Here is a 23,775-nt window from a genome sequence, read left to right as displayed (position 1 = left end):
GGTGAAGGTGCCAGCCCTTGGTACAACGGATCAGAACTAGCATCTGTCAGGTCCTTTAAGTTCTCAGTGGAATTCCTCTTTCCTCCCTTTCCCTTCAAAGCTGTCATGAAAGACAATGATTTAGATCCACAGTTAAGACCTATCTAATTCCTAAAAAAAAATAAAATAAAATAAAAAAGGTCACTTGGATTAGCATATGTTTAAATTTGCATTTAGTTGCTATTCACATCCACCTTACTCAGCAGTTGAGTATATTTAGTTACCGTAAACTGTGAAAGATAAAAAACAGAGTAGGGATTACCTTTATTTCCACTAAGGCAGCTCAAGTGTGTTTCTTGAAGACAGCTACAAAGCCAAGTTAATCTAGAAAAAAACAATCTGTGGAAGTTCATCTATTTCATATATAGGAACTGTGTACATTATATCATCAAGGATCTGCAGGAAGACTATATAAGTAATTTGCCTTTTTCTTAACCACTTCTCCTCCCTTACCTCTTAGGATAAAGGATTTCCCTTTAAACTGGGAAGCTGAAACAGTGACTGTCCTGCTATAGAGACAGGATTTTAAAGAGCCAACCAGGACCCCGAAACCCCAGTAGATATCCTTAAAAACAACAGCAGTCCGTCAGTGTTTGATGCACTTCCTGATTAACAGTAAGAGAATGGATGTTTGTATTACAAGGAGACTAAACCCAGGGTAAACATCGACTGTGTAGGTAGAGTGGACTTAAAAATTAAATGCTCTCCAGCAGTTCAGCTTTTAGATAGCAAGACCCCCCCAAAAAAGGGATATTCAAAAGAACAATTGACTCATTTATTTTCATCTTTTATTATGAGCTAATACCAGGATGACATTCAAATGTCAGATGGCACAATTAAGACAGTCTTGGTAGGAATTATTCCAGCATTCCCAAAATTACAATTTAGTACACGAATGGCATCAAATTGTATGCATCACTCCCACAGCGAATTATGAAATTCTGAGTATCTTATACCAGAATAGGTTCTGCATCAAATGGGAAATAAAAACTGCTGGTAACACAGCTGACCTATGAACCTTTTGAGATAATGACCTGCAGAACAGAACAGTCCCCTACTTAACATCTAGTAAAAAAAAATATGACTTTTGTTCAAGTTTAATACTTTTATATGGTTAGCCACAACAGGTATTAACCTCAGTTTTACTATATTTTTGTAATGCTACAAAAATCCTATAAAATCAAATTATAGTGAATTTTTCAGTGATTATAATTAAAAAAGCGCAGCTTGTACAAAATAAAAAAAATAAGATTCTATACTCTAATGAAAAATTTAAGACATTTTTAAATGAACAAAAGAAAGCACTTGTTAAGCTCTCCAATATTCAATGCATTCTGCACTTATCTGAAATAGCCAGACGGGAGCTAGAACTCCACTCCCCTTAGTTCACGACTAGTAATTTTGACACTATTATATATATATAGAGGATCTATGTCTGATATTTTTACAAATAAATACAGGATAAACCATATTGCATAGTGTGTGCTTTCTGTCTGAGTCACACTCCAAAAGTTTCACAGTTATGGTAGGGAATTAAACTTACCACCTATGGGATGAAACCTTGTCAATACATGAAATTTACTTGTAAAACTGATGAACTGTAGTTTTAATTAATCAGTGAACTCAGACAAACAACTCTTGCCATTCTTGCCAGCCATATTAAACCAATTCTACTGGACAATTAACATCCAGCCAACCAAAAAGCAACTGTTAGCTGTAGCTAGGACCAAGAGAGATCTGCATCAAAAAACATATTGTTTCTAAAGTTCCTTTATCCTCAGTAAACATGTTGGGAAGCTGATGTCAGTAACTGGCACAGAGAGGCACAGCTTCAAGTGTTGCATATTTGCAGATATGCATTATACAAACACGTATCAGCACTTTGATTTCAGTTTCACAACATGTCACCAGTGGCCCTATTACCAAATGAAAAGTGGTAACTTGCCAGGACAGTTTATGTCACTATAAGGTAACTTGATTTTCCTTGTAAAACTCAAAAAATAAATTCTCCAACAAAAGCCTTGTCGTGAAGAAGAAAAAAAAATGTACTTCTTTTTGCTCACTCATAACCATCATTTGTTGGTTCTTTGTTGGTATCGACAAAATATCGATCAATCCCTCTGACTTGCACATTTGAGAAAACAGCACTCTGATTGGATTTAACATGGTAGAGAGTTTTATGGCTTGGATCCTATGGCTCAAAAAGATTCAGTATACACAGAGTAAGCAGAATCTATTAAAAAATCCCTACTGTTGTGAAACACTAGAATTTGCACAGTTTGACTAAAGATAATGCAACGTGTGGCAGGCAAAAAGTGACAGGACTTGTATGCAGTTGCATGATCATATACACACACACGCACACACCATACACACGCTAACTAGTGTAAAGCTCTGCAGATATTAACCCTTTCACCAGCTATGTTCATGGAAATGCTTTCTTTAAGGCAGGAAGTATTTAAGTAAGATAAAGTTACCTTTATTTTATTCTTTGTACCTGTAAGTCATTTGTACAGATTGTGACAATTTCAAAAACATAAATAGTGTCCTTAGAACATGTTTCCTAAATTAAGTTGCTAAAGTTCTGACCCACTGTGGAAGACATTCACTGAAAGGCCATTTAACACTTTTCTCATACAATCAGCAAATTTATTGCCCCAGCATAGAAAAAAAACTGTTGATAAATTTAGAAATGTATCATGGCAGGGAACTCCCATTAGCAAAATCTGATTAAAAAGAAAAAAAAAGAAATCCTCAAATTCTTACCCACTGGTTAGAAAAAGGTTTATTTTCTTACAGCGTGTAGAATCTGTCTTTCCTGTGGTGCTTCCTGTGCGTTTCTACTGACCTTGTATTCCAATGCACTTTTTCCTGATCTTTTATATGGGTAAGAATCTGAACATACTCAGCTGTCTCCATCTAAGGATTAGCGTATACAAAAGTGATGTTTCCCAGTGAAATGTCTGCTGAGGACAAGGATGAAATAAGCAGGACACGTGTGTGAGCCCATGGCTTCCAGTTAAGCCTAGAACATAGCAGCACTGCCGTTTGATTAGATCCGTTTCTTTTTGCAGGAACAGGTATTTCAGCTGGGTAAGCAAGTGAAACAGTTCTCTCCCACCCCACATTGCAAAGTTGGTCATCTAGTGATCCGCTTACTGATTTGCTGTTTCATAAGGAGAAGAATCAGAACTAGAGCTTTTTTCACAGCAACCAATTATTTTGTATTTTAATTTTGGGATACTTTCCATAATGAGCTGATTCAAAAAATCTATCTGAAAAATATATATATTTTTATATATAAAAAACCCTCATTATGTTTTGACTGTGAACTACCAATTAGTTTCATCTTTCATCTTTGATTCCACCCTATTGCAGGAAACAGCTTAACCAAGCTTGCATGCTAATTATTCCTCAGATGCAAGCATGTAGGCATTTCGTATTTTGCCTAGTGAAAGGGCTAACCCTCCTTGACACACTCATGACTAGACCAGTGATTCTGAAGCAACATCCTGACCCTTAATACTGTCAGTTTCAAGCTATCAAGCTGAAAAATCCTTGATAAGGTGAGAAGATGTCACTGCGAATCAGTTAGATGATGTGCCTAGAGTTCTGCAATACCATTTTCTAGAGTTTTTTTATGCACCATTGATTGACAGAAAAAAAAAATCCGTTTTGCTTTGCTTTCCAAGTCGCTCTGTGCAATGACTGACTCTTTGATACTGTCACTTTTTAAAAGTAAACCATACCAGCCCTCGTCTTTCAACATCAAGGGGGCTTATGTCCGTTCCTTGGTTTCCACCTTCAAAGGCTTAAAAAAATGGTGTTGTCATAGATTCATGCGCAAGTGCTCTGGTCGTTTGGAAATCATGGGAAAAGCTTGTTTTTTGTATGGCCCAGAGTTTGGTTGCCGGATCGGAAGTGGTGCCGAGGCCTCTCCACAGACTGTCACATCCATTTGTTCTATTCCGCTTGTCTCCATTGGATATTCCACAGGTGTCTGAGTATTTGATGCGCCGGCAGAAGCACCTCTTCCCCAGAATTCCCCAGGGGAAAACTTTACAGGGCTTTAAAACAGGAAATACAAAAATCAGAGATGAAGATAGGCACAGCACCAAGGTACGTCCTTTACACTGCAGGAAGCTGAACTTAAATGCCTATTGAGAAGCATTTCTAATTCTTCCTTCCAGTCCCAAAAGTTTAAGAAAGTTTCCATGTCTCATTTCTACCACAATCTCTGGGGTGAAGTAAAACTCTCTCACTGGAGTAGTGAGGATATATTTCTAGATGACTGCAGAAGGGATTTTTTTGTACTAACGTGATTCTTTAGTGACATCTTTAAGATGCTGTGAAACAATTCTAGAAGGCTGGTGTACCAAAGTCACCAGACTCTGAGGTTCCCTCAGTGCTGAACAGCAAGCACATTAGTATTTGTGTGCCAAACACCACGGATTTGCCTCTAATAATGTTGTTTGTAGAATAGCATCAATACTGCACTTCTGATGGAAGTGATGTGCTTACTGAGAACTAAAATCTAGTGCAGATCTATTTCAGGTACTTGCTGAAAAGCATATTACAAAAAAGAGAGGGTAAAAAGACAAAGCAAAGAGATACCTGACTGGTGTCCTGGGGCTACCTATGAATCTGCGAGGTGATCGGATTTTTGGTTCAAAGGAAAATTTCTCTTTCACGCTTTCAAGTACAGATGGAGCCACGTATGTAAAACCCTGCAAAACAGGAACGAAGGCACTGTCACTTCCAGGCAAGGTTCAACTTGTGCAGTTTTGACTGGCATGAAATAGTGAATGAAAATTATAAAAGCAAGAGTAAATGGAGACATAAGAATTTCTACTCACTTCCTGAAGCAAACAACAGGACTTTAGGAAGTTCCTCATCCGGGTGTCTGCACACCCCAGCTATTTCTACTCAGATCACAGATTCCCAGAGGCATACTCAATTCAATTAATTTTGCTCTATAGAACGGACACTGTTCTTGCTGCGAGACTACGAAAGCAATGACATGTCCTGGGTTCATAACACAACTATGAATTAGAATGCTGACATTTCAGAACGTAAGCAACATTTGTTGGCTGTTTTATCTGTATAAAGAAAGCGTCAGCAATAACCGAAGTATCTTCAAAGTCCTTAGAATATTTCAAACCTGTTGCAGAATGGGTGTTTAAAATTATGACAGTTTGCTTCAAGTATCAGGTGTTAAGATTCACTAGAACTAGTTTAGCTGATATGCCCTACTGTTCCCAAATAACACTACATACCTCTCCACAGTCCTTACGCACTTGGCCTTGGCTCACTTACCAGAAAGACCTGGTTGGCACTTTCACTGAGAGTAGAGTCATCTGGGCTATCAACTGGTGTCTGTCGTGTAAACTTTGAATCAAACTGGCTCACATCCTCTTCAGATTGCTTTGCAAAAACAAAATGATTAAGGGTTTATATTACAGATATCAACCAAATGGCTTAGCGGTGATCAGTGTAGCCTCTGGATGGAGTTCATTCCATAGGTTTTTGGCAGAGCTCTGCTGTAGTAAAACCCTGGAGAGGTGTCGGAATCCTGTCGCTGCCATTGGGAGGTCACTATGGGCACTGACACTGAGAAATAAAGGCAAGGGGGAGGGGCAAAAAATTATGGATCAAAAAGGAACACAAAAAGATGCCTTTTTTTAAAAAAAATCTCAAATTACAGACAAAAACTTTTAGAAATGTAATGTCAGCTTCTTGCAAGTTCAGCCCTTGTCACAACTCTAGTATAGAACAGTTGCAACTAGTAGTTTTTGGATGCCTCTCCAGATAATTTCATCCCACTTTTGCAGATACAGAGGTGTTTATACTGTGAGGGACAGATGAGAAGTCTGGAATAAGTGACTATGAAGAATATGGTTTAATTTAAAGAATAACAAGATGTAATTCCATGATCTAAGTGTAACTGGAAAGGCAACATGTATTCATTTATGCAGGCCTCCACCCTACCATGAAATCGCATTTTCAAAAATCATCTGGTTTGTGCAAGTAATCTTCATAATTTTTGCTAATAACAGGTAAACCCCAAACTATGTTCAGATAATACACTTGGAAATACCAGTCTTGGGTCATTCTGAATTTCATTCAAGATGGCAGGCATAAAAGGTCTGGAGTCCCCATGCTGCAGTATGCTCAACATCAGTGATGCCTATATCAGTTTAAGGTGAGATTTTTTGAGCAGTCTGGAACTATCAGGGTAGCAATACCCATTGCTGCTCTAGCTAACTGTACCCAGAGAGGAAAAAAAAGACACCTCACACTATGAAAATACTAGATAAGATAATAGAGGCTTATTCATCACATCACTGGTTTGAGTGAAACTTTAATTACTGCCTATAACACACAAAAGATGCATTGTAAATATTAATAAGCAAACACAATATGCTTCATTAGGGGATTTCATTTAGTTTTGCTTAGCAACCATTTATCATCTTAGTTTCAACTACGTGCTGACTTAGTTTAATGTTTAGAATTTATAACATTTATGTTTACTGACTTCCTGTATAATGTTTAGAAGCAGAAATTCAGAGGTAACTGCACTCACAAGTCTGTTTACCCTATAGTTTAGAAGCAGGAGGAATTAAAACTGAAGCAGAACCTTCTTCCTCCAGGAGACTCAGAAGAATAAATTAGCCCTTAGCTGATTTTTTTCCACCTTCTCACATAAAAGAAACAAGATCCTATTCCAGTGACCAGTGACTCACTACTCCAGTGAGTACCGTGACCACAGAGTAGTAAGACAGAACAGCGTGCTCATGACAGCCAGTATTTCATGCTCTTTGGAGACTTAAAAAGTTTTTTAATGCTGATACAGCATCAGTTCTCAGGAGAAAAAAAAAAAAACCATGAGGTAGTATAGATCAGGTGGTAGATCTGCTATCTTTATTTGACAAGAGTGAATCTGAGAACCAGAACCTGAAGGTGATGCATTTAACTATTTAAAGTACCAGAAACCAGTAGGCACTTCAGTTTGCCAGAATTAACGTTTGTAAGTTTTAGATTCCACATTATTTAAGACCTTCACTAAAAGCCTTTTCTTAAAGATACATGGAATATCTCGCAGTGTTCTAAGTACATACCAATAAGGGTTTAAAAGGAGGTTCCACCTTTCGTGCCAATAGCTCATCCCAGTTAATGTGTCGGAAGAATGGGTGAGCCTATAAGGGTGAGGAATAGCACAGTCATAACCCGCCTTCTGGGTATAAATCAAGAATCAAGCAGCATGTTTTTTCAGACCTTCTCTGTGGTGTCTTTCTTTCCAAAATCACATACGGGTCTACTGTAATATATTCTGCAGCCCTACATCAGAATAGCTGGAAGAGCTGAAAATTCATAGCATGCCTCCAGGTCGAACAGCATATGTCCCTTTCATGTTTTCCTTTAAAGTATTAGAAAAAGCCAATTTACATGCAAAATATTTTTTAAATTTAAAAGTTAGATATCTAAAAATGATGATACTGCATTAATGACAAATTATCAAAACTGAAATAAGGATGACTCTAATACATTGTTAATCACACCACAAAAAAAAGGTCAAGCTGGAAGCAACAAGAATCAGGCCTCTACCTTAACTTCCAACCATGCAACGCTGAATGCAAACTGATGCCACTTTTCCCTTGGAAAAGCTACACTAGATGCAAGGGCTGGCAGGTTTTTTGTCAGACTGCCAGAGTATCGTTGCTCTTATATTGTTGACTATACAATTAGCATTGTGCAACTAACAGAAAAGATTTACTGGAAGAGAGAGCTAAAGAATAGAAGTTACTTTCCAACTCTTGTAATTATCAAATAGGTAGACAGCTGCTTCTGTTAAGCTTTAAAGGATCCATAGTTTGATCAGCTGTCACATGGGTTTGCCTCTTTGCTCGTTACACTTCAAGACAGACATACTCTCTGTCCCCAATGTACCCTCAAAGCTGTTTTATTTTCAATAAGGTAATTTAAGAATTCTCAAGTTAAGCCAAAGTTACCTGAACTTCTCCAGCATCTCCAGGACCAGCTCCTAGACGTGAAGCAGCATTTCTTTTTAGCAGCTTCATGAGAAATATCCAAAAAGCAAAATTAGTTATACCGTTATGACGAGACTAGTTTTGACATGAATCATCATCTGAATGAATACCGTGCAGAATGAATGCAAAACGATCTGCATGCATTAGAAACCAGTTGTATTTTCAAGGAAAATCACTTTTTGTACCATGCAAAACAAAACTGACTTACTTGGAATAAAATAAGCTTGGACTGAATAGCCATAGTGGTACCATTACATTTCTATTTTCTACATACACATGTAGTACTGACATTCACTAAAATCCTACCTTTTTAAGCAGATCTCTGGCTTCTTGTGTGAGGTAGGGAGGCAAGTTGAGTTTACACTTGAGGATCTTGTCAATTGTCTTCTTTCTATTCTCCCCAGTGAAAGGAGGCTGGAAAGCACCATTGATATGGGAGGAAAAATACAACTTGTTCAGATCTCTTATTTGTGTATACAGAACTCACTTCAGTAATTTAGAAAGCAGATAAAACTACTGCAAATGGGACTTCCTAATAACGGGATGAGAGCAGCTAACGAGACAGTAGTCAGCATCAGTGTAGCTGTGTTTTAGTTACTTCTTACTTGCAGTCTGTATATATACAAATGTATATGTATTTACACATGCATCAGAATTAGAATACAGGTAACTACAAAAGCTACAAAGAGAAATACATGCAATTATAACTGTGCACCTACTGCTCCAGTCAGCATGTCATACATTAGTGCCCCCAAACTCCACCAGTCCACAGCACGATTATGCCCACTCCTCATCAAGATTTCAGGGGCCCTATAATCAGAAAAAATGAAAATATGGAAGTATTTTAACAAGCTTAATTCTAATTTTGACTACAAATTTTCAAACAAAACCACACTTATCAAGTAAAATTTCCCTTAGTGACTGAGCATAGGAACCATCAGTTAAAAAAGGCAGAATTTAGTCTTTACCCCCCAACCAGAGTAATACTTTTCTATTTCATCATGCAGCTCACATGTATTCAATTGTTCCACAGAACGTGTGTGTGACTGTTCCATCATGAATGGATTCTTTACATAATCCGAAGTCAGTCAATTTTACATGACCTGAAATTAAATATATAAAATTTAAGACTCGCCAGAATTCTGAGATTTGTGTAACATTAAAAAACAGGAATTTTTAACATGGATACGTAGTAACTCTGAACTACTTCCACATATCTTCAATAGTCTGACAAAGTGATACAGCTGTAAAACAGAATGAGGCAATCACACTTGCAGATAAAACCTCTGCATTACACCTGCATAAGAAGCTATTGCCACTTGAAGAGAAACAAGACAAACTACCAAACCTTATTCACGTATAATGTATTTAAAGATTGTAGAGCATCACTCAGGTAACAAAATAGGATATCAAGTGTTACTGCTTTCTTCAAGGTTCAGAGAACCTTCAACAAATTGTAAAGTGTCCTGAGTAATTCAGAATAAAGTTGTCTTTGTAGCAAGTCAGCCGTTAAAAAAAATGCCTGTGTCTCTACACATACAACTTGCAGCTTGCTGCGACCTGTTAAAGCCAAAGAAGCTGTGTTTTAAACAAGCAATTAGCTTTGGCAATTCTTCAGTTATACTGAGAAGGATAAGGAACATGCCCATGTTCTAAAGGAAAATCACGTAACAGTGACAAGTTTTGACCTTTGAAGAACTGTTTCCTAATGACTGGTAACGTAACTGTTGCTGTATTTCTACCTTGGTGATTAAGCATGATATTTTCTGGCTTCAGATCACGGTAGATGATTCCTTTTTGATGCAAGTGCCCCAGTGCCATTGAGATTTCTGCCAAGTAAAAGCTGTAAGGAAACATACACCACAAAATCAGACGTATTCAATCATGCAAAGCATCTTAAGCAGCAAGGCTATTACGTACATAGCAACAGTCCCTTGAAAGCATCATTAGAAGTGTCTGACAGAATAAATGAGAGAAACAATGATGCCTTTGAGGCTGTTTTGCTAAAAGGCATACACACTCCAAGATAAACTACAAAATGACACCATTAGCATTAGACTTACCTGTTCAGTAGCTATCTTATCATGCATATATTTGGAGGAATCTGAATTTACTAGTGTTTGAAATGCTTCAATCTGTATTGCCACATCTAGATGGCTAAGTGGAAGAAAAAGTAAATGAGGCTAGGAATGTAATGGGCAGCAGGCAGAGTACATCAAGGCTTTTCTAAGGCATTACTGCCCTGCACAGACATAACTAGTCAGTTCTGTGAAGCCTAATCAATAAGGGACAATTTCAACTTGTTTATATGTAAAATACCACTACTCAAAAGGCTTTTTCTCCTTCATTACCATAATTACCTTTATCACTTCACACACAAATACAGCCATTGGAGTGAATGAGCTGCCCAAGGAAGTTGGGAATGCTCCATCCCTGGTGTTCAAGGCCAGGGTGGACAGAGCCTTGGGTGACACCGTTTAGTGTGAGGTGTCCCTGCCCATAGCAGGGGGGTTGGAACTAGATGATCTTAAGGTCCTTTCCAACCCTAGCTATTCTGATTCTATGACTTGGAAATTCTGTAACTGGCTGGTAGAATGGTGTGTGAATAGAGAAGGAAAAGAAATTTATATCAAGTCTTTCACAATCTTTTCTTCATCACCCAAACCACTTCCTTTACCACAACCATACGGAATACAGCCAGCAACCAGCAATGGACCCTCTTCTGTAGGAAGACTGGAGTTACACCAGCACAAACCGGTAAGTACAGAACACACGTATCTTCCCAAACCCAGTTAACTGCTCTTTTCACTAGACTATGAAATGGATAAGTAGTTTTTCAAGTTAGAACATACAGTTTAAACACTTGAAAAAAACCCAAAACTATTAATTTACCAGAATTGTTTCACTTACCAGGCTGTGTCTTCCATAAATATCCCTTCTCTCTCTAACTGCATAAATAGTTCTCCTCCTGTCATGAGTAAAATCATGAGATTATACTCTAGTTAAGGTATTCTTTTTTAGTCAGTCAAGTCTTACTTTCTAGAAGAACTATAATCAACAGGTATTCTGTCCTGCTCTACAAAAAGCTGTTCCACAAAAACAACTGAGAACTTGCTATCCTGTTAATTCTCAGAATTCTAGCAACCTAAAGAAATTCCAAAAGAAATTCCAGAAGAAATCAGAGCATGTTGAAAAAGCCAACAGCATTTCTGTCCCTCCTTATTCTGCTGTTACAGCTTAGGCAAATTTCTTCTAATCTGCATCCTGTTTTCCTACCCATGAAATAAAGATAAAACTTTCTTGTTTCACAAAGAATCTGCAAGGACTAAAATCTCAGGTACTCTGTATGACTGTACAGAATCTAAGTGTGACATAGAGGAATTACAAGCCTGATGGAAGAAAAGGTACAGAAAACCCTCCTCTCATGTAGTGTTATGAGAAATAACTATTTACATTTCATTCATTTTTAACACACTGAATTAGAAGGTTTATTAATGTGATTCTGTGTATTTCACTACTAACCAATTTTACATCTTAAGACACCGTGCCAATAGTTAGCTGGCCTTCTACAGGTAGACTAAGAAATCCAAATTCTTGATTACGTAAGACACCTATAAGCAGGTAACAGAATTTCGTATACTGACCACTGAGATACTCAAGGATGAGGTAGAGTTTTCCACCAGTCTGAAAGGCATAAATTAAGTCTACAATGAAGGGATGTTTTACTTCCTCCAGTATATTCCGCTCTGCTTTTGTATGAGCTGTATCTTTTGCGTTCCTTACAATCATTGCCTACAAAAAGCAGAGATATGTCAGCACAAGAACATGCTAAACAAGGCCACCACAATATATACATAACGTGAAAGGTTCCGTGTGGAAGTTGAAGTTATTTATTTCATAGAATTATAAGATAATGTAGGTTGGAAGGGACCTCCTGGCCTATTTAAGCTATCTGCTAACAACTGCACAGCCAGAACAATTTCAAGTTTAATTCTAATTCCAACTGCACCCCTGAATAGAGGATAAAGTTTATTTTTGGTAAATGAAATAATCAGATAATTGTAAAAGCTTAATGGAGGGGCACATTATTTTTTTTTACATTTAAGCTGTAGTGAACTGTGAACATTCGTTACCTTTTTAAGAACTTTCATGGCAAATATTTTCCCAGTGTTTGCTCCAGTTACTTTTCGTACTTGAAATACCTACACAACACAATACAAATGCAAACACGTTATGACCACATTTGCCATCAGAAGTTAAAAATCCAAGCTCTGCAAAAGAGAGACGAGATGACCCACAAACTGCACCACTACCTGAAGAGCTAGTGGTCTGAACCAGGACCAGGCTGGGACATTCCCTACTGCCACCAGCTGGCGAGGTTCTGCCAAAGGACTTCAGTCCAACAGCACCAACCCTTTAACTGCCTTCAGTGTAATAGGGTTTACTTCTGGAGAAAAGAGTTCCTTACCTTTCCATAGCCACCTTTGCCAAGTACGCGCAGTAACTCAAAGCACTCTGGGCGGATCTTTTCTGGACCTCTGTTTACACTAGTCTCTGAAATCTCAAATTTTTCACAATGTTCCATGCCACTGGATAAAACCGAAACAACAATATAAGACTATCTAATACTCAAAAAAATCAATCAACTGAAACTAAGCAAGCAAATTACTTTCTGAAAAGCATACAGTGTATCTGATATCGCTATCAGATGTTTTATTTTGGGGCGTGCAAAGCAGTAAGTTGCAACTTGCACAGGAAAGATTACCTGCAAATTTGGGGGATTTACAGTATCAAGATTTCCTTCAAATCCCTTCATTTTAATGCATAATCTCTGCATTACACCAGAATTCAGTTTAAAAGCCCAAAGCCTCAAACTGACTTGGATGTTTGTGTAAGACCTCAAGTAAAGACAAGGCAAGTTGTGTTTAAGTTTCAGATCATATTCAGCAACCCCAAAAGTCATGGTAACACTCCTACAACACAAATATTTTGCAGAAAAAGCTGCAATACAAAAAAAAGTCTCACAACTCTGAATATGCCACAAAAGACTGATCCATAATTTAATGATGCTTCTAGATTATGCTACAGTTCTGCAAAAGACGTAACAGATTGAGCCTGCTAAAGTAAATATCACTGCTTTCTTCTCACAACATAGTAAACTGAAACAATCTGGAAATCTATAAATCAAGTAATGCTAAAGGTAGCTGTCTCCTGAACTTCAAATCAGAGCTTCTGAAGTCTCATTTGCTTCAGACTGCTACGCAGATCTGCCACTGGAGCCTTTAGAGCATGAACAGAACATACATGTTCTGCAGACAGTACATTATCTTCAGATTACAAATATCGTCCAAGCACAAGAGATACGTTGGGAGAAACAAGGATTAAAAGACAAACAGCAAGTTTGGACAGAATTTGTTTTTATTATTATTTCAAGATACAGTTCACAAATTTTTATCTGAAGAAATACTGGAAGGACTAGAAACAACTCAAAATTGAACAAGGGTAACAATTTTTTTCTATTTAACTTAACAATGTAGCAAAATTAGAAGTTATATATAGTTGGCATAAATGATACGGAACATTTTCTAGCAGCAACTTACAGGTCATATTGGCCAACTCCTCCATGGTCCATGCTCTCACTTAATTGACCCTGGGGATGGGAGGGGTAGAAGGAAAATTATAAGAAAAAAAAGCAGAGTTAAAAATGTGTTTTACGACTTCTTAAATTATAACATAGGTCAATATATAATTATGATTTATATGATATAATCAAACAAGCCAAAAGGCCAGGAATAAGAACTTAGCAGCAGAAGATAAGAGATCTACAAAGGTCTGTGTGAGATTTGCAATACTTCCACAGTGACACAGGAAACCACTGTTTTACCTGACTGCATTGAGACTCAACCGCTGAAATACTAGAGGTAAGAACTTTGCACCCCCGGGGTGAATTTGAAAAACACTGATGCACTGCATTTGTTTTAACAGTTGCTCTTATAGACAGATTTTTAAAACCTATTACAGTAAAGGTGGTGTGAATAAAGTAACCAGGGTTTCTACACACTAGAACAAATAATGTAGTGAGAACGTTTTCTCCTGTATTTTATCCTGTATTGGCAAATCCCAATACTAATGAAAGACTAAGCTTTACTCTAATGTTAAATACCCTTCCTGACCAATATCATCCAGATAGATTAATGTATGCAAACGTTACTAACGAAGGTTCAAGCACTTCAAAATCAGAACTAGTCAGTTCAAAAGAATTTACTTTGATTCTGAAGAAAGATTTTCTTCAAAGAATTTTAAACATGATCCCTTATGCAAGATAATGCTTCCCTGTAACTGTGGCTCTAAGAAGTGCAAACCAAGCAGACAGCTGGAATGAACGCAAATAGAACTTAATGGACAAGCTGCTAATAAGCTTTAGACTATACATTAACGTTTTTATTTTTAAAAATAGGTACAAAAAAATAACAACCACAAGTGAGCGAGGAACAGCCTGAAATCTGCAGGCTGGATACCCGTATATTGAGTGAGGTGGGAAATTTAGAGAACCAGAAGGGGAAAAAAAGCAAACATGGAGATCTGCTTTTTGCATTTTCAACTGCTACGGAGGTGAAAACACTGACCCAAGAAAATCAGAAACTTTCAACAGCTTCCAAACTATTTGAACATTAAAGTCTACACAGGCTGGTTTACTTTGGTGGGCAATCTAGAGGGAGATTTTAACTCCTGGTTTCACCTATTAGCACCACAAGCAATTATGGCATCCAAAAGGTCAAGTTTGCTTCCAGGCCAGAGAGTTGCTGGCTTGTATAGTCTGGATAATATTTATTAGGGAAATCCAGATTATCAACATCTGTTTGGATGCCAAGAAACCAATTACAAATCAACAGAGAATAAACACCCATTCCATCCCTACAACAGCTTCTCAAGTAACCCAAGGGTTCTGGGACAGTTTACACATGCGTTTCTCACTCCTGTGAACTATGGTTTTCATTCTCAGTATTACTTTAAACAAAATTCACTTTAGACACCATTCCACTACTTTCAGGATTTCTTCTTGTTTCTCAAGCCCAAGAAATGTAGCGGTGGTCTGGCTGGGAGAGTAGCAGATCTTTAGTCTGTGGCTATACGTGGCTCCATTTCTTACAAACACAAAAATTAACGCTGCTTTTTTTCCACCACAATAATTAGCACAACAAACCATGCACCTTAGGAATAAAGTGCCCATTTAAACGATTCTGCATTTTTGCTACAAAGCCCATGCCTACTCAAAACTACATCTGACCTCTCCTTGCTACTCCTAGGCTCAGAGCTTTCAAGAGGTACCAGGGACCAGCACCACAGAGATCTGACAAGCTAGTCGAGACTTTACACCTTGCTCACTTCTAGTTTCATCTCAACTACTCTGCCTTCAATGTCTTTCTGACGCACACCTACAGAGATAACCTCCAGTTTCCTCCTTACATGTTCCTGACACTTCCCCTTCTTTGCTGCTCTTATATTCCTCTGCTTTTCAGTTCTAATTTCAAGACCACTCTTACTCTCCTTTCTGTGTTTGCCAAAAGGCACCTCAAAACCACATCAGGTTGCCAATGCACATTCATGTCCACATGCCATAAAAAAATTCAGTCACAGCAATAGTTTTAAATTAAATAACAAATTAATTTTTTACTTGGTCCCCAAGATGTATTTGGGAACATGAGATAGAACAAATTCAACTTTCTTGCCACCCCCCTCAGAACCTGTTCTTGGCAGCATTAATGGCGTGATGCAAGAGACATTGTTTTAAGCCAAGGACTTTATTGATCACTGAGGTGACAGACAGTGCTTTTCCCTGTAGGCTGAGAAGCTTTTGAGCTGCCGGCTGTCAAACAATGTCCCTAAAGTTCATATGCAGTGTGGGTATTCCAACTCTGATAAGAGTATCCGGTTATCTCAAAGACACCAGGGATGTCATTAGGATTTAAATAGCAAAAAATAATTGCAGTAGCAGTTTAAGCAACAGCAAATGTTTAATATACAAAACAATATAAAAAAGCAACAGCAACACTAAAAAAATATATACAGAGACCCTGTAATAAAATTTCCCCAAAGCCTCAGCAGGATCTGTAGGAACATTTCCGTTCTACGGTTACAAAACGACAAACTGCAGATTACAAGGTGAACCGTTCAGGGAAGCGTGGGATGGAGATGCACGTTGATCCACAGAGACAGGAAGGGGCCGAGGGACGGGAGGCAGGCAGGCACCGGGAACATGGCGGCCCCGGAGGGCAGGCGGCCTGCGGTGGGTCCCCCCCACACAGATGGGTGGCTGCAGCTCCGGAGGGGAGGGCGCCTTCTCGGCGGAGTACAGCGATAACGGGCACGGGAGGGTCGGTACGCGCCGGGGTTGGACATGAATCTTTTCCGAAGATCATGTACATGGCTTGTTTATTGGTTTGCTTTCTCGGTGCGGTGTAACGCGGCTTGCAGTAACACACAGGCTGGCTTGAGGCTGGGAGGTGCAGACTGGCAGCAGTGCTGAAATCAAGCACGGGATTCAAGAAATAACACGTAAAATGCCTCCAGAATGCAGCAGGATGGAACTGCAGGCACTGGCAGTTACCCAAAGTTACAGATGTGTATGGCACATCTGATAAGGAAAAGTAGCAGCCCCAGGATAATGAAGTGATTAAAAAAAATGGCCTTGTCTCTGTGAAAGGAGAGCCAAAAAGCGAGAAAACAGCTACTGCAAGATGCTGGGGGGGGGGGGGGGGGGAATGTCAAAACATCCCAAAATTGCATCCAAAACTTTGCTGTCCTTGGTGGAAGCAAAAGGAATACTTTTGTCACCTCAGCAGGCTTTGCCGTCAGGCCCATAGCAGGACAGTAGTGGAAGTCGGCTAGGCTTTTGAACAGGCTTCACGTTGCCAAAAGCATGGGGTGCTTCCTTATGATGCTACAACCTAATCTGATAATTTTGTTTGAGCTACAGCTATTTGTTTCTGTCCTGCCTTACAACGCGAAAGAAAGGAAATACAGATTTTACTGGCTCCCTCCAGGTGTAGAGCAACAGTAAACCCATGGATTTCCTCTCGATTGCCATCCAGTTCTGACATCCAGGATAAAGTGCTCACCGGCTGCTTTTCCCCACACAGGGTGGCGGCTGTAGCGTAGCCTTCTCCTCACTAGAGGGTCTCATAAAATGGCAGAACTGATCAGAAATCTTGTCAGAACCTTTTTCCTTCCTGTGTTCTCCACTGTTACTGAAGTCATACTTCTCGTTTTTAGGCCTAAATGCAAAGTGAATAAGAATGTCAATAGTCACAGTTCAGCTTGGTCAATGTGGGAATCAGATTGGTCATGAGGTGTTTAACACTATCTGTAGTGACGTCCGCGACACACATGGGTTGTGTTCCAAGAAGGAGAACGAATCCTACTGTGATGCTTGCAAAGAACGTTTTTTCTGCGAGGAGCAATTTGAAGGTACAGCATTTAAGTGCTTGTTTCCCACACAGGGTCTGTTTTCCAGCCTAATAGCCTAAAGAATACAGAAATAATAGAAGTCTTTAACCTTCAGCTGAAGAATGAGTTTTATCCATCTTCAGTCTCGAAGAATTGTCACAACCCTCTGCCTTCAAAACATTGGTAACAACCATGGAAGCACAATTTGTGCAGTAAATGCCCAATACCACAGAGCAACTGTGGCAGTAACGCAGCATAAATGCATACATAATCTTTCCTTCCAAATCTGCACTTTCACTGTAGATGGATTGCACCACAGAGTAGGACCCAGGGTATCTGAATTTGGTGTTACCAAACACATTAAGTGGATTCTTTTCTTAAAGATATATGGTCTCTAGAGCTCAGATTTGTCTTTGGAATAATAGATGGTTAACCAGACTTTGCCAGGTCCTTCTTTCTGTACTTGCCTCTACTCTCCCATTAATAGTTTGTCTTATGTGGAAGGAATACAATCTGGGCTGTGGTTCAACTTCATCCATCTTACGGAAACATGTTCCAATATTGGCACATTATTCTTAGTTCTGTTTTTCTTCCTGTCCAGTACCTGTTGCCCGGGCTGTGCTTATTGATATGGAACCTAAAGTAATCAGCCAAACCGTATCAATGGCTGCCAGGTCTGGCTGCTGGAAATATGATGATGGATCACACTTCTGTCAGAAGCAAGGATCTGGGAACAACTGGGCAAATGGGTATGAACAATGGTTTCTAGCTTCACTGGGGACTGTAGAGGCTATTGAGGGGTCTAGACCCTCTGGGAGTGGTAGTATTACAGCTGTGTGAGGTACAGAGTGTGTAACATTAACTTGATTTATTTTTAAGTTAAAGCAGCAATATATAGAACAGTGAAATTTCTAAACTGTCTTTTGCAAGATGAAACTGGTGTAACATTTTAGAATCGATTTAGATTAAATCAAATTAGATTTAAGAATAGGAAACAATCAGGACAGTTTATAAACTGCTGTTTGCAAAATATCACTTGAGGACTGTTTACTGCAGATAGAATGGATGACAATGTGAGGTCATATAAATAATAATAAGAAAAGTATGCTTTATGAATAGCTTCACCTTTCTGCTTTTATTTTGATATAAACTGCCACGTCTTGCTGTCTTGTCTGTTATTCAACAGTTATTCTGTTCACGGGCCTAGACACAAAGAAGTGATAATGGATCTGGTGCAAAAAGAAGCAGAGAAATGTGATCGACTCGGTGGATTTTTCACAATCATGAGCATGGCTGGTGGTACAGGGTCTGGCTTGGGAGCATTTGTGACCCAGTGTTTAAGAGATGCTTTTCCAAGCTCATTTCTACTAAACCATGTTATCTGGCCCTACAGCACTGGTGAGGTGAATGTCGTATTTCCCAGAGACACTCTACAAGTTGATAGTCACTGTTTACTTCTAAACATACAATTTCTGTAACTGAAACTAGAAAAGAGGTACATTTTACTTTTAAAAAATGCAACATAACAGAAAGCAACACAGCTAATGTATTGTTTGCTAATATTTGGTACATGTTGTTTCACACCCCCAAAAAAGAAAATTCTCGAGAAGTGCTCAAGTATGATGCAGTTTCATGAGAAGCTCTATGAGAGAAGTAGAAATCTGCTGTTATGGTAGTATCTCAGCATTATAATCAGTTCCCAGAAAGATTTTATTGGCATGTTTGTGTGAAGTGAGATTGATAACATGATTTTTACAGGTCTTGCTCTCCTTCCGTGAAAAAACTCTGTTTGTTTGTTTCCAGGTTATTGTTCAAAACTACAACTCTGTTTTGACTCTGTCACATCTGTACAAGTCAGCAGATGCTCTTCTTGTTCATGAGAATGATGTTGTCCACAAGATCTGTGCTCAGCTGATGAACATTAAACAGATCTCCTTCAGGGATATAAATCAAGTCATTGCACATCAACTGGGGAGTGTTTTCCAGCCCACTTACACAGCAGAAGGTGGCTTGCACTACAGCAGAAACCCATTAGGTATCTAAATACAATATAGCTGACTAGTGCAAACTCACACACCTTTCTGTAATCATTTCATATTGTAAATTTAAGTTCTTCAGGCTCCTTACTCAAGTGTTCAGATACATCCCAAGTTTTAAGATAGGAAAAGTGTAGCAAAAGACTGAATCAGAACTTCAGTCCCAGTTTTGTAGCAGAGTCAGAAACAGATCCCTCAGCTTCTGGTTTCATTCTTTACAAAAAGAACCCTGGTTTCTCCTTTTTCAAGACACTCTTGTACCTATTTTACATTTCAGAGGCAATTTGCACAGGACAGTAATTTTGGACTGAGTTTTAAGTTTCACATTAGGTTAGAAGTTTGTATAAACTGAAACCGAATGAAAGGTTTGTGTTTGGCTCAAGCAGAAGACAGGCTAGCATACAACTTTGTAGCAACAAGCTGACATTTGTATCTTTAAGGGATTAGAACAAGTTAGCCATATTGCCAAGAGTTTTGCTTGTAAAATCATAGAATCATAGAACAGTTAGGGTTGGAAAGGACCTTAAGATCATCCAGTTCCAACCCCCTGACATGGGCAGGGACAGCTCCCACTAAACCATGCCACCCAAGGCTCTGTCCAACCTGGCCTTGAACACTGCCAGGGATGGAGCATTCACAGCTTCCCTGGGCATTAAATTAAAAATTAAACTCTGAGATCTGTCTTTCTCTAGCAGTGCATTGTGGTGAGACTGAGCCAGACTACAAAGTGAGACAAGTCTAAATTGCAAAATAAGAGCAACTAACCTTTATAGAACTCAGTAGTACGTAGCAAGTTTGTATTACTTTGTCCAATATCTGTCCATATATTTGTCAAATTAAAATGTTATATATCCCACTTTGTTTCTTACCTTAACTTGCTAGATCTTTGTAAGATTCCCCACTCTCCTATTTTAGCCTATGCAATATTTTTGTCAAACATGAGCAGCTGTTAATTTCTTCCTTCAGGAGACTTAATGGAGACGTTAGTTCCACATCCTGAATTCAAGATGTTGGGTCTTCGTAACATACCTCAGATGCCTGAAAACTCCCTTGCTTATAGCACATTCAGTTGGCCTGGACTCATCAAACATTTAAGGCAGATGCTCATTGCTAATGCTAAAATGGAGGAAGGTAAAAGACATTCACTCACCTTCAGTATCCATCACTCGTTAAGCATTTGTTTTTACAGAGCTTATTGTTTTGTGGAACTTGTGATTAACTTTAGTCATTTCAAAAATGAGTTGCTGCCCTCAGACAGCAGGAATTTGCCTCTACATAGCCAGCTGCTCCATTAACTATTCAGGCAGCTGCCACAGCATCTCCTGGCTTGCTCCTGGTTTTGCTCCCAGACATCTCAGTTAATTATAGGTATTGAAAGTACGCAAAACAAACCAACAGTTTTTGGCTGGGCACTTAATTTCCATGATTCGTTTGGAACATTCCCTGGATAGTTATTTCTGCTGTGCTTTTTCTTTGTACACCTACTAATAAAAATCCCGCTAAGCTCTCCTATATCATTTACATGGGGAATTCAGGATAGCTTCCAGTTATGCAAAGAATGGGCTGGCAGATTGCTAATTATAGAAACAAGTATGCATTTTCTCTGGTAAGACTAGTGACTACCAGGCAGATACTGCAGGATTAACACTGGTTTTCTCTGAGAATTGTGTAATTGCTGCTTAACTGACAAACTAATATGATTTCAGCTTGGGCACAGTGTAAGTTACCATCTGACTCTTCAGCTAATCTGAATCCACATTTCATGAACCATTACCTTTCTTTTATATCTCATAGGTATTGATTGGCAAGTACAACCTCCACGTCTGGGCTCCTCCGTCCCCTCAAGCCATTCCACAAAAAAGCCTCTGCATTTCAATACTTCCATTGCCAACCTGGTTATCCTGAGAGGAAAAGATGTGCACAGTGTAGACTTAGGTAAGAAGGAAAAACACAGCACCATCGTGATTCTTGTTTCACATCTCACTGTTTTCTTTGCAACCATATCTGTTGAAAGTGAAAAAATCAAAACCCAAGGCCACATATTTGACTCCTAAGGTCAATATTCCTTCTAGAAACATTTTAATGTCCAAGGCCACGTTGTATAATTGCTAAGGGCTGTTGTATTTTGTATTTACAACTCACTTGGATGTTTCCTGAAGCACTTTGGGGAAGCAAGAAGAGGCTGAAGTCCATATTATATGATAGCATTCTTGGCTGTATTGTCTGGAAATATTTAGCAGCTTTTGGAATGATGAGCATAACTTGCAGATGAAGTTCCAATACAAGACTATGCTTCTAGGCATACGATAGTTACATTCTCTACAGGCTGACCACTCTGCAGATTTTTTTTCAAGGCCTGAACTGATCTTGCAAGCAACAGTTAGGTCACACAGGACTGCAGAGATCAAGATGTAAGAGCTTGTAGCTTTACATTTATCAAAAGGTCTGTCTTATTTCTGGTACAGGAAGTTTCCAAGATCCCTCATTATATACATCATGGCTAAAACCCGAGGATGCTTTTCATTCATGGAAAACACTAAGAGCATTTAACAAGTATGAAAAGTCGGCTTCTTTGGTCAGCAATAGCCAGTTCCTGCTGAAACCTCTTGACAACGTTGTAGGAAAAGCTTGGAATATGTTTGCTTCCAAGTAAGTGAAAATAATTATGCTGATAACTCACTAACAACTGCCAATATCTTCAGTGATAGCAAAATCATTGTTATGTACAGCTCCCTCAGTGGAGTAAAGTAGTGGTGAAGAAGCATGAAGATTGTTTCCAAACTTCAGTAGAAATGTCTTTATGCTTGAAACATGGTAGGGCGAGGAACACAGAACAGCGCTTATGTTCTGTGGCTAAGACAGACCAGATATTCCAGTGCCGTCAGTTTGACTATTTATTTCCTCAGTACTACAACTTCCCAGATTTAGTGCATTCCAATGTGACCATTCTAAATATAACGCACAGAAGTACTTTTACTGATCATATAGTTTCTAAATTGCGTACAGACATGCTGCACAGTCCAGGGGAAAAAGTTCTTGGCTCAATTCAGAAGCATTTAGGGGATTTGTGTTTATTAAGGCTCCCACACTATTAGGTTGATTTTACGTTAGAACCAAGAAATCTGGGAAAGAATTGCCTCTTTACATTGATCATCATGCAGCCAAATTACTGCGTAACGGGAGATACCTGCTAAATGTGAGTTTATAGCACAGAAATTCTGCAATTAAAAACCACTAGCTGTGCTCTCAATTCCACCCTGTTACAAAACCACGAGTGATAAGAAGCAAGCTGTCCTGCGCACACAAGTTTAAGCTTTGCATCTCAAATCTGTGTTACTTTTCTCCCTTAATAATCACTTCTCCTTCCATTTCCCAGTTAGCCCAATTTTGTTAGCTGTCATTTTGTTTCCTTAAGCAATATATAAAGTTATAAAACCTATAAGAAATGAGTCATAACTTACTGGTAAGTTTGAATTACAAAATGACACAGCAGAAACCAACCAGACTAGTTATTGTGTGGAAGCCAATCTTCGTTTCAAGTTTTTACAATAACTGTACAATGATCTCATGTGTCAGATTCTTCACTGATTTCTAACGTCTTACCTGTTTTCCTACTGTGACTTCAACACCCAGAGCCTATATTCACCAGTACACTAAATTCGGAATTGAAGAGGAAGATTTCCTGGACAGCTTCACAGCTCTGGAACAAGTTATCTCCAGTTACAGCAGCCTTTGATTATATTTTTTAATAGCCTGAACTAGAGCTTTCCTGAAAGAACCCAGTGCTGGAAAGCCTTCCATCAGCTTCCTGAAGTATATGAATTACTGGACTGTAACTATTTTTCAGTCTTGTAAGAAGTGTGTGCATGCTACAAAAGTAAGAACTGAATATATTAATATGGGAAGGTATTATTCATATTTGATATATTTAATAAATAGCTATTTTTCAAGACATTTGCTGTGTACTGTGGCTGAGTCTTTGAACATCATTTGTGGCACTTGGGTGTTTTTCATAAAGAATGTTTATACAGAAGGCTTTTTCTCCAGGCTAAACTCTCAGCATGTAAACTATCATGAACTAATATGCCATAAAAATTAAATGTGGGATTGACTGCAGGAGTGAGATGTTCCTGATCCTCCAATTTCAATTTTTCATGATTACACTTTGCCCTAAGAACGCTTCAATATTGATAAAAATGCACACG

General features: G+C 38.7%; 2 protein-coding genes across 4 annotated transcripts; one reads left to right on the top strand and one right to left on the bottom strand.

Moving 5' to 3' along the window:
* Nucleotides 1-810: 810 nt before the first annotated feature.
* On the bottom strand, nucleotides 811-13,761 carry RPS6KB1 (ribosomal protein S6 kinase B1). Of its 3 annotated transcripts, XM_057397249.1 has the most exons (14): nucleotides 13,688-13,761; nucleotides 12,556-12,676; nucleotides 12,221-12,289; nucleotides 11,732-11,879; nucleotides 10,998-11,055; nucleotides 9,830-9,930; nucleotides 9,100-9,190; nucleotides 8,807-8,897; nucleotides 8,394-8,501; nucleotides 8,049-8,111; nucleotides 7,158-7,235; nucleotides 5,356-5,463; nucleotides 4,654-4,766; nucleotides 811-4,106 (listed from the first exon to the last, which is right to left on the bottom strand). In XM_057397249.1, the coding sequence occupies exons 1-14, from the start codon at nucleotides 13,717-13,719 to the stop codon at nucleotides 3,869-3,871; spliced, it is 1,419 nt and encodes a 472-aa protein (XP_057253232.1). In that variant the 5' UTR covers nucleotides 13,720-13,761; the 3' UTR covers nucleotides 811-3,868. The 3 variants fall into 3 exon arrangements, 1 of the variants encoding a protein (XP_057253232.1); XR_008970636.1 differs by lacking the exon at nucleotides 811-4,106 and having other exon boundaries at nucleotides 4,726-4,766; nucleotides 5,356-5,649; nucleotides 13,688-13,734; XR_008970637.1 differs by lacking the exons at nucleotides 811-4,106; nucleotides 4,654-4,766; nucleotides 5,356-5,463; nucleotides 7,158-7,235 and having other exon boundaries at nucleotides 8,803-8,897; nucleotides 13,688-13,734.
* Nucleotides 13,762-17,362: 3,601 nt separating this feature from the next.
* TUBD1 (tubulin delta 1) lies at nucleotides 17,363-23,524 on the top strand. The gene is made up of 8 exons (XM_057397248.1): nucleotides 17,363-17,555; nucleotides 18,136-18,283; nucleotides 18,721-18,937; nucleotides 19,338-19,569; nucleotides 20,537-20,701; nucleotides 21,365-21,505; nucleotides 22,036-22,219; nucleotides 23,204-23,524. Exons 1-8 carry the CDS (start codon nucleotides 17,384-17,386, stop codon nucleotides 23,304-23,306), a joined length of 1,362 nt encoding a protein of 453 aa, XP_057253231.1. The 5' UTR covers nucleotides 17,363-17,383; the 3' UTR covers nucleotides 23,307-23,524.
* The last annotated feature ends 251 nt before the right edge of the window (nucleotides 23,525-23,775 follow it).

The sequence above is a fragment of the Pezoporus wallicus genome, unplaced genomic scaffold, assembly GCF_028554395.1.
Source record: "Pezoporus wallicus isolate ANWC-B61680 ecotype Strahan unplaced genomic scaffold, APGP_CSIRO_Pwel_v1 contig_8856, whole genome shotgun sequence".
Classification (NCBI taxonomy): domain Eukaryota; kingdom Metazoa; phylum Chordata; class Aves; order Psittaciformes; family Psittacidae; genus Pezoporus; species Pezoporus wallicus.
The sequence above is the reverse complement of the archived record's forward strand: the minus strand, read 5'-3'. Positions and strand labels throughout refer to the sequence as shown.